This window comes from Struthio camelus, chromosome 3 (assembly GCF_040807025.1).
Source record: "Struthio camelus isolate bStrCam1 chromosome 3, bStrCam1.hap1, whole genome shotgun sequence".
Classification (NCBI taxonomy): Eukaryota; Metazoa; Chordata; class Aves; order Struthioniformes; family Struthionidae; genus Struthio; species Struthio camelus.
In genome coordinates, this window is record NC_090944.1 from 92,165,588 (window position 1) to 92,183,335 (window position 17,748).

A 17,748-nucleotide genomic window follows, 5' to 3' on the forward strand; every position below is an offset into this window, starting at 1 on the left:
AACTGCAGAGAGGAAAGAATAAAAAAAGCTGGGACCTTGAATATATTCCTACTCTCTGTCCCTGTTCTTGCTTTTTTATGCATCAACAGTTAACGACCTGGCAAGAGCAAAATCTGAAACTAGAAATTTGTTTCCTATCCAGTGCCACAAAATGCTCATAATGTATCAAGAAACATTACTATGGCAGATGATATATTTAATGGGTTTATTCTTTTTTTTTCATTCGACACCAGCTAGTACTACATTTTTGGATAGCTGCCCTGAAACCAATAATTTGCATTTTGAAACAAAAAAGACTTCAGCATCTGCTGACGGAACTGAAGTTGATGCAGAAGTGGCCTTTAAACAAGGTACACGAATGAAAAAAACCTGGTGAAATCACTCCTACTTTATAATCCGCTCATTATGAAAATAAGCCACCGTCACATCTACGCCAAGCATATGCAGAGTAAACAAAACAGACGGGGGAATTCCCACTGCTGGTTGCTTTCTTTTAAGGATGGCTATTTTCAGGTCACCAACTCTCAGCTGTCAGCGCTGATTTATTTTCGCAGCAAATTCGTGCTGGGGTTAGGCGGCTAGCGGCTTGGGCGATGCGGCCCCTCTCCCCGCACGTTACGCTCCTTTCGCCCCTTTTCCCCACGAAATTTGCAGCCAAGGTTGGCGCTTATCCTTTTTAACCCCTTCCGCGCTCTCCTCTCTGGCAGTGCCTGACATTTTGTGCTTCTCGCCCGGGCTCGACCCTGACGAGAAACGCACGACGGAGAAACGCGCTCCCAGCTTGTTACGGGCTTGCGAGCTTCCTCCCTTCGCCTTCGCGCGGGCCGGGCAGAAAAAGCTCCCGAGGATAACGAAACCCCGCCCGTGCTCAACCCCGCGCCTACGCACACGATGCATTTATTTAAACAGGCGAAGGCATCGCAGGGCGGAAAGCCTTTAAAGCATGTTTCCGCTGCCCCCCCCCGCCCAAAGGCGTGCGGCGAGCCATCACTTATTTGCTGGAAAGGGCTCCTCCCGCCCCTTCCTACTCCTCCCCCGCCCCCCTCGCCCATATATCACTACTCTGTGCCATGAACGCCCCAACAGCCCCGCCGCCCTCCCTGCCCGAGCCCAGGCGCGGAGAAACCCCCTCGCCCTGAGCCGCCGCCGCCGCCGCCCGGCCCGGGGCCGCGGAGCTGTCTGGCCCCGGCGGTGCTGAAGGCGCCCGGCGGCGGCCGGGAGGAGCCGGCCCGGGAGCCCTGGGCGGCCTCGGCCCGGCGCCTCCAGGCGAGGTAGGCGGCGAGGGGCTCCGCGGGGGATGGGGCGAGCCGGCGGCGGCGGCGGCGGCGGCGGCGACCCCGCCTGAGCCCGCCCGCGCCCCGCGCACAAAGCCGCGGCCATGGAAGAGGAGCTGAAGTGCCCGGTGTGCGGCTCGCTCTTCCGGGAGCCCATCATCCTGCCCTGCTCGCACAATGTCTGCCTGCCCTGCGCCCGCACCATCGCCGTGCAGACGCCGGAGAGCGAGCAGCACCTGCCGCCCCTGCTCCACCCGCGGGGCCCCGCGCCGCCCGCCGCCGCCCCGGGGCCGGGGCCGGGGCCGGGGGCGACCGCGGGCTCCACTGCCCCGCCGGACGCCGAGGGCGCGGCGGGCGGCGGGGACCACGCCGACAAGCTGAGCCTGCACAGCGAGACCGACAGCGGCTACGGCTCCTACACGCCCAGCCTCAAGTCCCCCAACGGCGTGCGGGTGCTGCCGCTGGGGCCGGCGCCCCCGAGCGCGGTGGCGGCCCCGCGGGGCGGCGGCGGCAGCTCGTCGCTCACCTGCCCGCAGTGCCACCGGAGCGCCTCCCTGGACCAGCGCGGCCTCCGCGGCTTCCAGCGCAACCGGCTGCTGGAGGCCATCGTGCAGCGCTACCAGCAGGGCCGCGCCGCCGCCGCCGCCAAGTGCCAGCTCTGCGACCGCAGCCCGCCCGAGCCGGCCGCCGTGCTGTGCGAGCAGTGCGAGGTGCTGTACTGCGCCGCCTGCCAGCTCCGCTGCCACCCGGCCCGCGGGCCCTTCGCCAAGCACCGCCTGGCGCCGCCGCCCGGCCACCCCGGCGCCCCCAGCGGCGGCGGCGGCGAGGCCGGCGGGAAGGGGGCGGGCGGCGGCGGCCGCAAGTTGCCGACGTGCGCGGAGCACGACCTGGAGAACTACAGCATGTACTGCGTGAGCTGCCGCAGCCCCGTGTGCTACCAGTGCCTGGAGGACGGCAGGCACGGCAAGCACGACGTGAAGGCCTTGGGCGCCATGTGGAAGCAGCACAAGGTAAGGCGCGAACCCCCGCCCGCCCGCCCTGCCCAACCCGAAATGGCCACCCAGGCCCCCTCAGCCCGGAGAGGCCACCACCAGCCTCGCTGCTGTCCCAGGCAGACAGGCCCGGGCGGCAGTGAGGCCCCTTCCCGCCCCTCATCCTCCCGGAGCTTCCCGCTCTTTTTTTCCCCCTCCGCACGGCTCTCCCAACTCTCTGGGCCGGACGTTGCCTCATCTCCAACCAGGGTGGCCCCCCGGCTGCCCACCTGGGGTGGGTGAGTCTGCCCCCCTCGACGGCCCTTCGTAAGGCGCTGGCCGGGGAGGCCCGCCTGGCCGGCCCGTCCCCTTGCTGGCGGTGGCAGCAGTCTGTGAGCACCTGGAGCACGCGGGACGCTCCTTCCGTCACATCTCCAGGCGCCTGTCACCTGGGGCTTCCTCCCCCTCTGTGAGGGAGGGTGGCCAAGAGCCACCTGAAGGGGTTAGACGGGGAAGTGCGAGAGGGATTTATCGGAGGCTCACCAGACATCGTGTTGTGTCGTGGGCCTCTTTGAGGATGGAGGGAGAGGAGAGTTCTCAAAGAGGCCGGAAACAGCAGCTGGAGGGACCTGTCCTGACAGAAAAATGAATAAGGAGAAGTAGGATGGGCAGGTAAAGTTCTCTCTGGTTCCGCTAATGTTGTAGCGCGGGTCATCCCTCCCTGACACTGATGCTCCAGGGACAGCAAAGGAGCTCCTCTGGGAGACCGCAGAGTCGGTCACTGTGCAGCAAGGGCAGTTTGCCGAAACCTGGTAGAGCTGTAGGGCCATTTGGCCACGGTCTCCTCTTTAAAAGTCAGACATTCAACTGTTTGAATAAAGAGCAAGGCATAAAGTTGAAGGTTAAAAAAGAAGCATAGGAAGTTTGCTCATTCTTAAGAGCGATGGACCCAGGAACAGTTACCAGTTATTGAATATGAGCATAGTGAAAGGACGTCAGGACCTCAGTGCCGAGGGGAGCCCCATTGGAGCTCCCAGCGGTATTGGGAAAAGGACTTCTCCTGCAGATGGTGCCAGGAGCTCCTGTCTGTGCACTTGGCTAGCTCTGCTGGCCACAGGATTTCCTCCTTTTTACTCTCTGCTACAACTAGCAGTGAAGGAAGCACAGAGATCCTTTCACATACTGCAAGAAAGGACAAAGTCAAGACTGATCTCAGCCTCCTTCAGCCATGTAGTGCTTGAGCTCAGTCTAGCCTAAGATCATTGGCAAGGAAAAAAGGACTTTAAATTTTAAGGCTCAGGAAAAAACTGGTGTGAACTGCACTGTTTGAGAAAGATAAACTACTTCAATATGTGTTTCATAGTTGGAATATTCTCTGCCAAGGGCTTAGCCATCTCCTTGCTAACACGTTTTTCACTTGTTTAGAGGAGAAATTCTCTTGACTCATAGGCAACAGATCACAAAGTCACAGCTATTAGTACTTATGCTAATGGCGGACTCCAATTCTGAGCAGAATTATTTTAATGAGCAGTGACTGAATTCAATGTTCAGATACAGTCAATCTTTTGCAGATTGTGAGAGACTGGCTTGTGTTCTATTGAGGTCTACTTTGAGTTAAAATTGTTTAATGACTTTCTGAACAATGTGATAAATTCTAGGGCAATCACAGTGCATAGCTGATCACTTTCTTTTTTTCTTATTGTCAAATACTGTCAAAAGAACGAATGGTACCGTGCTGGTTTGTGTTTTCATCATATTTTTTTCCGAGAGTACAGTCTCACAGAATGTGATTTTCTCTTGTTATTTATACTCTCAATCTTAATGTGAAAATTGTAGTGAAAGCAAAAAAAAAACCCTCAAAATTAACTAATTTTCTTACTCTAACATTGTTCTCTTGTGAATGTTATTTTTCCTCGAACAATAATGGAACCATATAGACAGACAGCCTAAATCATCAGCTCACATTCATTCAGATAAAGTGCTTTGGAATTAGATACTTGTGCTTGGAAATAGTTCTCACATACAGCAATTTCTACAAGTTTATTACCTGTAGTAGCTTTGGCCAAGCCATAAATTACTTATTTGAAGTGTTGTACACTGAACGGTATGCCAAATGTAATTCAGGTTTTATGTATTCTCCCCAGATAATCCCGATATAGCTGACAGAGAGGCGAGCGTAACGGCTTGTCTGTCATAAGCATTCCTAGCCCAATAAACTTGACAGATTGACAATTGTCTGCAATGCTATAGTTTGTGATCAGCTGATAAGTATCTGCTTATCTCCTTCCAAAGCAAGTGGCCAGTTTTCTTAACCTAGAGAGGGCTTTCAGTGCCATTTCCACACCTCCCACGGGACACTTTTATGCCACAGCACCAAATTTAACAAAACAGTTTCTCTGCTGGCTCTAGACCTGTTTTTTCCAGATGTCGTGCCCATCCTCAGCCTCAGGATATGTTTCCATTCCGCTTCTGTATTAGCCTTTTGTAGAAATTGTTTGATTATTGCTTTGTCTGAGCCTTATCTGATGATATATTGGTACATTACAAAGTGTATAAACTTATCTGTTCAGTGTTTCAGACCCCGCAATGAAAAGTGCGTTTACCTGCAGCTGTAGTATTGGCTTGACAGTCGTGCAGGACTAGTTGGCCCCTGCTAATGGCGCAGGTTTCCCCATTACACTCCTGTACGTAACGTCTCTTTTAGAGAAATTAAAAATGATGTAAAATGGTGGGCATATTTAAGCTCTGCACATTCCATATGGTTATATGTGTGTATATGTGTGTATGTATATGTATATATGGATGGTAAGTGATGCGAAGGAACAGCATCAGAAGCTTCAGCTGGATAGGTCTGTGAAGGGCAGGCAGTCTGGCGGTCAAAGGCAAATACTGGCATCTGAATGCCTCTGTCCTGTGCTGGCCTGAGGAGTTGTGTTCCCCAAAACATGAAGGCTGTTTCAGGAATCAGCACCAGGATGAGCTTACCTAATCAACAGTTAATCTGCTGCTAGAGAGAGAGGTGGAGGGAAAAAAGTTAAGTGAGCATGAACGGTTTGGTTGAAAAAGGGCGATGGAATTATCTGGCTCATTTTCTAAAATCAAAGGAAGCATCAGTCTTCCATGGCTATCTGGATTTAATTACTTGCTCTCATTATCTCTCTGTTCCTGTATTTGATAGAAGTAGAAACTTTGTGTCCGTCTCCAGAATCCCCATTTTTTGCTGCAAGACCAGATACTAAAATAAAGGTAACCCTAGATGAATATCATTTGTCAGGAGTTATTAATTGTGTTAGTCAATGGAGCTTGTAACATTTCAGTTTGGCTTCAAGTAAGCCTTTCTGCAGCATGAACGATTGCTCTGAGTGTACAGGGCATTTTTTTACGCTTTGGTTGGTTTACTCAGGGCTTAGTCATGTAGTTCCATTTGATTCTAATGGGAAGTACCTGACTAAATTCCTCTGCTTTGTAAGGTATCTTTTACCCATGCTTTGAAAAATAAAGCTATTATCTCTAAGTGGGTTTTGTAAATGGAGATCTGGTCTTCTCCTTAGTTTCATGCTGCACTTGCGTTAGCGCAGCCACAGGTTTTAATGAGCACAAAGGTTCACTTGCAAGCCCTCTGATCAACAGCTTTGTCAGGCTTCCTTTCCGGTTCTTCATAACGGTAGCGTGCCAGGAGCTGAGAGTGACTGGGCTCGCCGACATCAGAATCGGTTACAATTCATCTGCGTGGACTCAGATTTCTATGGCTGCTCCGATGACCATATACAATTTTAGATTCTTCTCTTCTTTTTTTTTTTTAGTGAAATACACTTTGTAGCTGATTTGAGAGTGAAGGCAGACGTTGGAGAGGTCGAAGCTTTACGTTTGCTGGGGCCAGTCGTCGCCTTTGATGTGAAGGAAGGGAGCTCCTGCCACACTGGGGCAATTCTGTTGGGCCAGTCACTGGCAGAACGTACAATGCTTTTGCCCTCTATTTCTTTGTCTCTTCCTCCTCTGCTGCTTTGTCACATGCCGGTTTCACCTTGTCGTATACCAGCTTCACAAACCAAAGGCTCAAACATGCCTTGTGGATGGAGTGGAAAGTGCAATCAGAAAGCATGTGCTTTAAACAACGGCAATCTCAATCAGCTCATGGACAGCTGATTTAAGGTCCTAATGGGCTGATCTGGCAGAAAATAGGAACTCTTTCAAGGGATTAGTGTTTGACCCAGTGAGTCCAGTTAGCTTTCATATCAAATATGATTGCTTTACATTTTTTTTGTGAAGTGACAGGAATTTGTGTAAAAGAATATTGAATAAATATTGACGAACTAATACAATAATGATTGACCTTCCCATTACGTTTGTTACAAGTGTGCTCTGGTAAAGCATGTTTTATCTTTAAATTTAGCACTAATGTAATACCTACCACTAGGTTTGAAGGGGAAAGTTCGTGCAAATATGAGGAAAAAAAAAACCTTGGCTGGCTTCTTTCTCTATAGTTGAGTTCTAATTCACAGTAAGGGTGAGTTTGTGCCTACTTCCAGCATGGCTGCATAGAGTTAGCCAGATACTTTTGTGCCTGCGTAATGCTGCCCGCCTTAGGAGCTGAGGTGTGAGATGTACATAGGGAGCTGCCACACACTGCCCTTTTCTCTCCTGCCCAAATGAGCGAGCGCAAGGGGAGGATGTGAAGGAGACATCCAGACTGTCAGGAGGTAATCTCAAACTTTGCCAGCATGAAGAAGTGAGCTGTGCCCTTTGCAGGGATGGAATAGTTTGCTTCCCCTCAGGAACAAGAGGGGAGCAGAGAGTGAGTGGTGACTTTCTGCATTTCAGTTAGGTCTCCTCTTAGAGGGCTCGTAACATTTGTGCCTGCCCCCATACAAGGCTCTGTCTCGAGGCGCATTCGAGTCCTAAGGAATCAAGAAGAGACTGTAGCCTTTTGCAAGTCTGACATTAGGAAAGATATTTTGTTTTCCGTTTCCTGATGTCAGTTGTCGTATCCATTTGGTGAGGATAATCAGCTGGGCGTGGGCAATCTGGTAGTTGCCAAGTGCGGCTAAGGAGCAAATCCAAGAAGAGACTCCGTGTCTAGCCTGGGACTTGGCACAAGCGTTCAGACCTTGTGTTAGGTGTACTCTCTGTGAGGAAGGCTGAGTATCACAGAGCGAAAAGAAAATGACCTGTATAACACTGACTGAGGAGACGTATCCTGTCACTGTGTTACGTTTGCACAAAGAACTAGTGCTTGGTCTGGACTTGCCAAGGGCTGACGAGTGAAACCACGTGGTTTCGGTAATCCTCATCGGGCTTAGGGGGAAGCTACCTGAAGAATTGCACCACTCGGGTGGTAGCAGCACTGGATGTGCTCAGGAGCAGAACCTCAGCTACCTTTGGATGCTTAAAGTCAGTCAAGAAGCTGCTTTTCGGTTTAGAGATCTTGGATGCCAGCTAAGCAAACAAGAAGTTATCTCCCACCAGGCAAAAGTTATTCGAAGGGTTTTTTTTCCTGTATTTTTCCAGAAACATCCACCCTTTGGTTAGGTTGAGGCATGGAAAACTGGAGCCCCAAAGGGACATTATTGTGAGGCTTAAAAACACACGTTTGTCTTTGAGGTTCTAATTGTATCCTAGGCATGGTCGAATCTACCACATTCATAAGGATTTCAAGCTGTGATGTAAAAAGTACTATTTTGGTAAGCACTTGGGGATTTTTCAGCATGACAGATGCTACTGTTTAAGTGTAAGACTATTATTTCCTTATATATGTGGGTAGTTGTCTTTTTTAAAGTATTTTGACTTATTAAGACATTGCAGTAAAGTGGAATGTGTAGACACGATACTTGACTGCCCCCACATGCATATTTCACCTTTAAACCTTATTACAATTAAAATCTTAACTATTCTTTTCTAGCACAAACACTCTGTGCGTGTAAGAATACATGTGACAGCGAGTAAGCCTTTTAGCACATTGCTAATTGTCAAAAGGAAGGATTAGTAAGAAATACATTTGCATTTTATCTCTAATATTTCCTTTCAAATTCTTTTTCTTGCAGGCACAGCTATCTCAGGCTTTAAACGGTGTTTCAGATAAAGCAAAGGAAGCAAAAGAATTTTTGGTTCAGCTGAAAAATTTATTGCAGCAGATACAGGTAACTGTAGAATATTAGCTGTTTGGATAATACAGTAATCAATAGAGCTGAGTGAATAATTTATTTGATGACTTTGTCTCCTTTGCTGTTCTCATATTTCCTGGAATCATCTAACCTTTCTCGAATGAATGTGCCAGACAAAATTATTCATCAAATAATGTCTGCAAATCTCTCTTAGCCTCTAGATTGATTGTTTTGCTGTTTATTACAAGAAGCTGACACTCAGTACTAAACATCTGAGCTGTGTTGATGGATATTTGATTGAATCCACTGGTCATGCGCTAGGCTCCAGCCTGACTGCAATTCCTTGAGTTGGGCGCTTTGTATACATTCTTGTTTTTACACATTCAGAATTTACTTTGTTTTTCATCTAACAATTGCTAAAAACGTGCTTAATTATGGATAAAATCCAGTCAACCTGTTTACTAGAGAATCTATAGGAAGTCAAAAAAGGAAGAAGAACCTAATGCTGCCAAATCAATTTGGTCACTTACTGAAGTAGAAGACATTTTCATGTGTATAATTGGACAGCTTTAATAGTCAGAATAGGACTCATGGTGAGTGCGGTAACTGAGGGCACAAAAACAAAATGAAACAAGTTTCTTTTTCAACTGCATTTAGACTCTTCTGTGTTGGAGCTCAAATGATCCCCACGTCCCTTCTTGTCCTACAGCGCGTGACTGAAATACTCTGCAGTAGTTTGAGCTTTCCCACAGCGAGCTTGCAGGGTCCAGGATGGGATGCTTGTTATCTGCAGATGTGCTCTGCTGCAGCATGGCTTCTGTGGAACTTATATCATCTGCTCTACTATATGCCTGCTCTGCTGGTTGTCCATCTTCTGTCAATGAGCAAGTCCTACTTCCGTTACTAACAGAAAGCCAGCAGTTCAAAAATCTGTATTTGGTTTAGAATTTAATAACTAAAAAGTTCCACTTAACACTCCAGATTATGAATTCATACCACAAATGCTGCCAAAGTTCTCAAATTGCCAACCCACCCTCACATTCTTCTGTGACAGTGCTCAGTGTGAGGGAGAGAACAATGAAAACCAGAAAACCAGTAAAAGAACATCTAATTGACAGAAACCAGCATGACGCTACCAACCCATACCTGCCATATGACATGTTTTAGACACAGTGCAAGGTTTCTCTCAGCTGACTTTAGCTGTCTAAAAGTTAAATAGCTCATCTAACCTAGTCATTTAGGCTTCTCCAGTTGTCCAAGGACATGACTAGACACTTCTAGAGAGCTCTTCTTCCTATATGTATTGACAGTTATTTTAGCATGGGATAACTCATCCCAAAACAATAGTCTATCAATCACCAGTCTTTTCTTGAGTCACTTAGCTCCATTAAAATAATATATTTTTTCCCTCCTGAAACTTAAAGGTGGCCTATTACAACTATTTATGACTATGCTGTAAAATCCTTTAATGTGTTTCAATAAAATCACTGGTATATTGCTCTGCATAAGGGAGTTGCTACAATTAGATCAAACACCCGGGGAATTCTTTTTGTGCAGCTCATTGCTTAAATGCTAGAGGAAGACTCAAAAAAGGAAATTGTATCCACCGATCACCCTCTAAAATTTAGGTGTGTCTGGATACAAAGCTGAATGTGAATGTCACGTATTGAGCCAGTCTCCAGCATGAGTCTGAATGAGGACATCAAATTTCAGCAAACGAGAACATAAGGACTAATCAGCTATATATGCATTATTAAGTAAAACAGGGCTAGGGCATAACCCTGAGTGCTGGATCATGATCACCCACACAGTTTAGCTCTTAATGAGCTCCCTGGCACAGCTTTGTCCCATGACAAATGGCACTCTTCCCAGGTGATGCCTGAGTGGGATTGGATGATAGCACATACCAGGGATTACTCCCAGTAGGCAGGTTTCATACAGGCACACTATTTTAGGGAGAAGAGTTTAGATATGTTATGAGCTGATCTCTGTCGTTTGGCCTATGGGCCAGAGAACAGTTCTTGGGCTGTTTTGTAGGGGGGGAATAGATGTCGTCTTTGCATGCGGATTTATGTCCAGAGCCGTGTGTTTCAGTTCAGGTCCTGACTAGTAAATATCTTATTATGGTACCACACACGCACACAAACATTTATCCCTCAGCAAAAATGCCTTGGAAATGTATGTTTGCACAAAGGAGTGATCCATATATACATTTTATTATCCTCTTTCAATGCACAACAGAACAGAGAGCCATCCACACCCTTATTTTCCTCTCTGAGCCTTCCAGAGCTACAAGGAACTGTGCTTCTTCCTTGCCTGGAGCAATCTGCAAATTCATAATCTAATGTTATTTTTTGTGTGTGTCGTAGATCTGATTGATAGTTTCTGCTCTTTTCCTTCCCCTCTCCTTTGTGAGGCCACCTTTAAATGTCTTGGTCTACTCTTAGAAACTTCCAGCTCCTCATTGCTTCTGCTTCCTCGTTCCTCCTTGTTGCTGTCATTATCTGATTTTTACATTTTCCCATCTGCTGTAGCAATTTCACCCTTTCTCATTTGAAAAAGGCATACTGCCAAAAACCGTTTGATGTGTGAATAGAAAACAAGGAGAAAAACGCTGCACTACAGCCACTTACTGATTTAGGTTCTATACAGGAAACAACACTTCAAGAGTGGCTTGATAGAAATAAGCTTAAGGGGGAGCTTAAGGTGTAATATAAGCAGAGGCAGCAGAGACACAAACAGGAAAAATCTGCAGCAGACCTGTGAACAGTAACTCAGCTGTTTGGTCTCTCCGTCCCCCTCTCTCCTCTTGGTGGCAGGGGCTAGGACTGCCCCGGAGGCCAGGCCAAGCAGCTCCCAAGGAAGAATGAGCCTTCTTCCCTCAACTGGAGAAAGGGACGCACGGATCAGTGGGGGGAAGGGAGTATGGTGCTGAAAAATTTGCTCTCAAAAGAACAAAGACCAAGACAAATCAACTGAAAAGAAAAGCACAAGCAAAAGCTGAACGATGATAATGAGTTAGGGGTGTGTGATGGTTTGCTGTAGAGATGCTTCTCCTTAAGCATGTGTTTAAAATAATCTCACACTTGATACTTTTTTTTGATATGGTGGACTGCGAGGAAAGCTGATGGGACAACTGACAGTCTCCCGGAAAAAGGAGCTTGAAAGCTTTCTCTGTTTTCTATTCTCATGAGTGGACAAAGCAAGGGAGAGCCTCCCTCTGAATGAGTGTTACAGTGTGATTTCCACAGTAGTGAAAGTTGTCCCCAGGAGAAGGGTCAGCACAAGACCTTTCAGTACCATTTACCCACATTTTTATAGGTGCAAGTGAGATGCTACCCTAACCTAGCATAGAGTTTTATTATACTGTGAGTAAAAAAAGGCCGTGTATTTTTCTTTTAAAAAGCTAGTCAAATACATATTTCCAGGGAAGATGTGAGCTAGCTACATTTGCCAAGTGCTAGCTATTTTTAAAGAAGTACTTGAGGCAATACACAAAATCTCAAGATTAATATTTGTACCTGAATTATTTCCTGGAAATCAGATTGTGGATCAGATTCTAGTCCATAATTCTGTTCTAATTGTCATGGTGTAAAGCCAGTGATTTCAAAGGAGTTACGGTGAGAGAATTAAAACAGAATGTGGCAGAACCCTCTTATATGCATGCATATATGTATGCACAGCGTATGTCAAGTTTAGATTTTACATTATGTTGTATTAAGGCATCTTGCAAACATCCATTGTCTGGAAAGTACCAGTAAGTCAAGGTTTTACATGAGCCCATTTTGTGGCATAGCATCTTACAGTTTTATTTTATAGCAAGTGGCTGTTAATGGTACAACTATAATGAAATCAGTAAGGGAACAGAATACGCTACGATTTCCAAAGGAAATCTCTTCTGAATGGAAAACAGGTAAGAATGACTAAGAGCTTCACCTATAAAATACTCTGATGAAAACGACTCTTCTCTCTTTCTAGGAGAACGGGTTGGATTATGAGGCCTGTCTTGTTGCTCAGTGTGACGCCTTGGTTGATGCATTAACTCGTCAAAAGGCAAAACTGCTCACGAAAGTTACCAAAGAACGTGAGCACAAGCTAAAGGTGAGCACCTCTCTCATAAGCTGTGAGTATTCAGGTGAGCATAGCAATGGATACCTGGTTTTAATGTGCATTTTGTTAAGCCCTCAGCCCTTTACACAGTGAAAATTCCTATTGACCGAATCCTAAAGTCATTCATTGGATTCCAGTTTAGCAGTTTGGTGGACCTGTGCTTCTACGCTTAAAATGAGAGATACGCTTCTGCAATCTGCTGAATCAGGCCATCGGTCTTTATTTATTTAAAGTTTTTGGCTAACTTTTGAGAAGTGGTCAGAAGCGAAACCTGTGTGTGATTTACATTCTCAGTACTTCTAAATGCAAGGAATCCCTTCTGAGCAGACTGAAAAGAGTACTTGTCCAAGTAAGATTTTAGGATATAGGTCTCTTGAAATCTTTGAAATCAGTCAAGCCACCTTCAGAGATCAACTTCTACTCAAAAGAAATAAAGGGAAAAGGGAAGATGTAACTGGTGGCAATCAATAAATCTTTAAACGGACAAATTTCTGGAAACATGGAGCTTGCTATGTGATTTTGAGGCATTATTGTGCTGGTAACAATAATATCTAAGGCATAAGGAAAAACTGAAGTCAAAAATCTAAAATGAAAACCAATGAGTAACATCTAGTAGAGGTCAGCATTCAGAAAGCTCCGTGCTTGGCAGGAACCAACGTTGAGGTTACCCTACTAACAGCACAGTTTATTCTGCAGTTTATGCCTATTCACCTATTATACTCAGAAGTTGTGCTATTTTACACAGAACTATTAGGTCTAGTTTACAGTCATATGACAGCAGAACCAAATCCAGAATCTGGGAAAGTGAGAGGTATCTGTCTTACTTCTTAATACTAGCAATGCATCCTTAAATAGAACAGGATCAGTTGTGATCTGTGAAGAGAATGATAGTTTATGATCTGCAAAAAATCACCCCATTATCCGCCTCTTCTGTAATACTTGCGTTTAAGTGAAAGATTTATTAAAAGCTTGAATTTTAGTGAAAGTTTAATTACAAGTGTGAATATTGCAAATGCAGAAACTTATTCTGTGCTCTTTCTGCCCCAAGCAAACGTGAGCTTTGAGCAATTAATCTGCTCTGAAAATTGAGATTCCCTCTGCACAACATTTTGCCAAACTAATTATCGGTATTTACAATACAGAGCAAATTAGTGTAGCTGATGGAGATGTGGTAATGCCCATATGGCAGCTAAATTAAGCATAGCTTTAACACTCTCTTCCATTTTTTGCCTCTTCTGAAATAATTTATGCAATTCACTGGAAGCTGAGGCAGTTACGAGAACTATACTGATATTTGTTTTCCAGGTTGTTTGGGACCAGATAAATCACTGTACACTGAAGCTACGTCAGTCGACAGGGCTTATGGAATACTGCCTAGAAGTTATCAAAGAAAATGATCCCTCTGGGTTTTTACAGGTATTTTCCTTTCCAGTGTTGTGGCAAAAAAAAAAAAGAACTTACAGCTAGATGTAGAAATGGACTGCTTCGCTAATTAGCCTGTTCCACCTCTGAGACAGGATCACCTTAACCCCTGTTAGTAATCTCTCAAGGTCCATCTAGCCTGGTGATTGTACTAATTCCCAGTGAAGAGAAGTCGGTCTTCAAACAGTCCCACTGACTGGGGCATGGAATTAGCATGGCTGGCTATCGAGGTGATAACTTGGCACAAAAACACACTACTGGCCACCTCATGTGAGAGGACTCACCCAGATGCACTGTCTCCCTGTTCATCCTGCCCCTTTGCATAACACAAAAAGTCCAAGGCAGAAGCAGGAAAGGTAATGAGTAACAGGAGCAGGTGGGACAGAGGCAGAAGGGGCTTCTAAGTGAAATGGAATTGATTCATATAGATCACATATGTGTATAATTGTGCTGCTGCTGAGTTTTGGGGTACATGGGTTATATCTGTGGCAATATGGTGTGTAATAGTTGTTAAACAATTCCAGTGTTCCTATATTCTCCAGTGGTCATTTCAGAGAAAGTGTGAAAAAGGTCTGTATAAATATGCAAGTTTCCTGTAGGCAAAACTGTCAAGAAAATGCTAGAATTCTTCAAATTTAGAAGCTCAGATGAGACGAGTGTTTCACCACAGTTCTGAAATTGATTTAAGCATATTTTTACAACTGGCAATTTAGAAGTTTGCGGGTTTACTTCCATACTGAGAATACATGTGGCTTGAAGCGATAGATGGTTCAAAGGCAACATTGGAAGGAGAATAAAATGTCACAGTGCTTATGAACTTAATGATCTGTAAAGAGCCGACTTAAATAATATAACCCTCAAGTATACCAATGCTGATATGACTTTGTGGATTCTCTGTTTTCTTGTCACATAATATATAACTTATGCCAAATTGAGAACGTCTGCACAATATCATCTAAGGTCAGAACTCCGGAAAGCACATTTAAGCACATACTGAAATTCAAAATGATCCTGGAAATTACTGAAAATACTAGTTTTCAACATGTGGATTTGAATGTCTGGGCATCTCTGGTCTACTTCTAATAGGCTGATGAAAGGTAACTGCATAAAGGCTGTTGTCAGTGCGTGAAAAACCTCTGCATAGGTAATTAAGGATCTGCAAAACAAACAGGTGTGGAAACCAGTGATTTAAACATGCATTGAACTTAAGCCTAATTTTTTCCCCAGCAAACTTCAGTGGAACTGAAACACGTGTTTACACGTGTTTACGTGAATAAGGACACTTTCTTGATTTAGACCCAAAATCTTAACATGGTCATTGACTCTAGCTGAACTGAGCATCATTTAGGCAGCTAGACCCCTCTGCAACTAGATGAATCAGTGAGAAACTTATATTTTTTCTGAGAGTTATGTTTTTTTCAGTGTTGTTCAGATAGAAGACAATTTGAGCCCTTTGAGCCAGACAGATGCTTTGGGCAGCTCCCTTCCCTGGAGAAACACAGCTTGAATGACAGCAGAACTGCCAGTCCCTCCTGCTCTGAATGTATAAAGGAAATATCTCATTTAAGCAAGTCAACAAGTGAAGCTGTACAAAAGGAAAAAACGAAGAAGTGTTTTAAAAATTAAAATGACAAGGGATGTCAATGGGAATCTTCCTAAAGAGTTAGAAGCACCTGGGCTGGGACACAAAAGATCCAATCTAGCCGTCCTGCAGAATCTGCAAGAGTCCCAGACAGGGCGATGCTCCAGGACGTGCAGCCTAACTCTTGCTCATTTTGTTACATGAAACACACATGTTAAACCACATAGAGGAGGCACACTCGCTTAGCTCACACAGCCGGTTACAGCTTCTGGGAGCTAGATCCCACCATCTTTCTTACTGCAGAAGTCTTTCCTCTTGCCAGCCCTTAGTTCTGGTCCAAAATATTTCCTTCCTACCCGAAAACACAACACAGGACCTAGTTCCATTTCTGTTTCTTTGAGAAGAACAGTAGTACTTCTCTCCTTTGCTTCAACACGTGAAAGAGTTCTTCCAGCATCTCTCCTATAGGAGGAAATACAGCCTTAAGGCCCTGTGTGTAGCTTTGTTTCACTGGAGTAGTTGCACCTCATAGGGATATAAGACAAGTCTTGGAGTAGAAGGTGCCAGGTACTCGCTCTTTGCAAAACGTGGCCAAAATTGCAGGATATTGTTGCTTATATGGAAACTATTTCTTTTTGTTCAATTTCAACTGCATTAACCTGAAGGTATTATTCAGCGTTTTCTGCAGCGGGCTACTCACTGGAGTTGTGTACAGAAGTTTGAAGAGTTTTTAAATGTGTGCAAGGCCCAGTGGAGTATGCCTCAGTAAAAAATGAGTAAGATTTTCAGGGCTAGGTCCCGTGTAAAACTACAACATGATAGTTGTCTTCTTTACCCCTTGCCTTTCTCTGACTTGGTTCCAGTTGCTACTCAGTCTAGCTTCCAGACAGAGAGCTGTAAGAGACTGCCATGGTTACTATTACCCAAATGGGGGAGGAGATGGGGCAAGCAGTGAAAAGGCCAACTGAGGTAAAATATAACAGTTTTACTGCCTAATTCATTTTGCCTAATTAATTTTATTGCTTTATTTAATTAATAAAATTAATTTCACCTTATTATTTTTACCGCCTTATTAATTGCCTAACAAGAAAGGCACATCAAACAAAACACTGTGTGTGTGTGGCTGTCAGTTAAACAGGGCCTGCTGCACACATGCATGCGTGTTAGAGGGTTGTCACAATATCCCTAAAAAACAGGATGAGAGTTAGTCAACTTAAACCTATTATCACTCCAGATTGACTGGTCACTGTCATATCTGGTCTCAAAGAGGAGCTAGGAATGTGTGATGTATATTAATCTCAAGGCTACAAAGTATTTTAGCAGCTTGTCAACTGGATACTACAGGGCAGATGAAACCTTATCTGCATGCTAGTGAGGGATGTGCTTAGTTTTCATTTCAGCTTACTTTTCTTAAAATCTTTGTGACTTCACTCTTTTCATTCACATTTGATACAAAAAACACTTTTGTTTTTACTTTTTCCAGGTTTATCTAGTGGTGATTTCAAAATAACCAGCAAACACGGAAGCATTCTGTTACTTAGAGCAACTGTTCTTGCAACAAGGGTGTTGAGATACGGCCAAGGGATCCAGCACCCCAGTAGCTGGCTCCAGGGTTGTAGAGAGGTTGTAAGATGCTCCTCCACTTACTGCACAGATTGTTTAGGAGCTGTTGATGCAGGGGCCCAGACAAAAGTCTCTTCCAATAAATAACAGTTGTAAGGGAGGAGATCTGAACTCTTGCAATAAAGAAAAATTCTTCTTTCTGGCCTATACAGAAGAATATTCTGCTATGATATACAGGACGTTCAATGGGAAGAATTCCAGATATCCAAATGGCTTCACAGAGTTCAAGGACAATTGAGTCCATAGATTTCCACAGAGACAGGGTTTCACTTGCAGAAGAGTCCATTGCGACAGTTTTAGTCTGACTTTTCGCCTAATTGTCTGTGGGCGGAGGTAGAGCAGAGTTTTAAAAGTGGGATTCAGTCGTGATGGAATGATAGAAAATCCATCATAGTCTTTGGCAGTCTGTTCTGACAACTTCTCTCTCTCACTCAAATATACACCTTCTTTACCACTTGACTCTTTTCTTGCTTCAAGCTTTCATCCACTGAATCATCTCTGCTAAACGGAGAGACCCTCTAACATTTAAGCCTCACTTTGTGCAACGGCTTTCTAAAGAGAAGAGCAAAACCAGACTCTGCAGATCAGAGAACAGAGTTCAGAAGCATATGTGGCATTCAGAGACATGATATCTAACATAATCTTAACATTCCTTGTAAATGCTG

The 17,748-nt window shown here is 44.9% G+C and overlaps 1 protein-coding gene across 7 annotated transcripts in view; it reads left to right on the forward strand.

Annotated features, from left to right (window-relative positions):
* Nucleotides 1-1,355: 1,355 nt before the first annotated feature.
* The window catches only part of TRIM67 (tripartite motif containing 67), a 38,937-nt gene continuing 22,544 nt past the window's right edge, over nt 1,356-17,748 (forward strand). For 6 of the 7 annotated variants that reach the window (XR_011140306.1, XR_011140305.1, XM_068939071.1 and 3 more), the window contains exons 1-4: nt 1,358-2,284; nt 8,287-8,382; nt 12,325-12,447; nt 13,762-13,872. Coding sequence is in view for 5 of the 7 variants with exons in the window: in XM_068939071.1 (XP_068795172.1) it covers nt 1,379-2,284; nt 8,287-8,382; nt 12,325-12,447; nt 13,762-13,872 (1,236 nt within the window). In the remaining 2 variants the exon portion in view is untranslated. Of the gene's footprint in view, nt 2,285-8,286; nt 8,383-12,324; nt 12,448-13,761; nt 13,873-17,748 lie in introns of all 7 variants that reach the window. The other variant, XM_068939074.1, reaches the window with a different exon arrangement.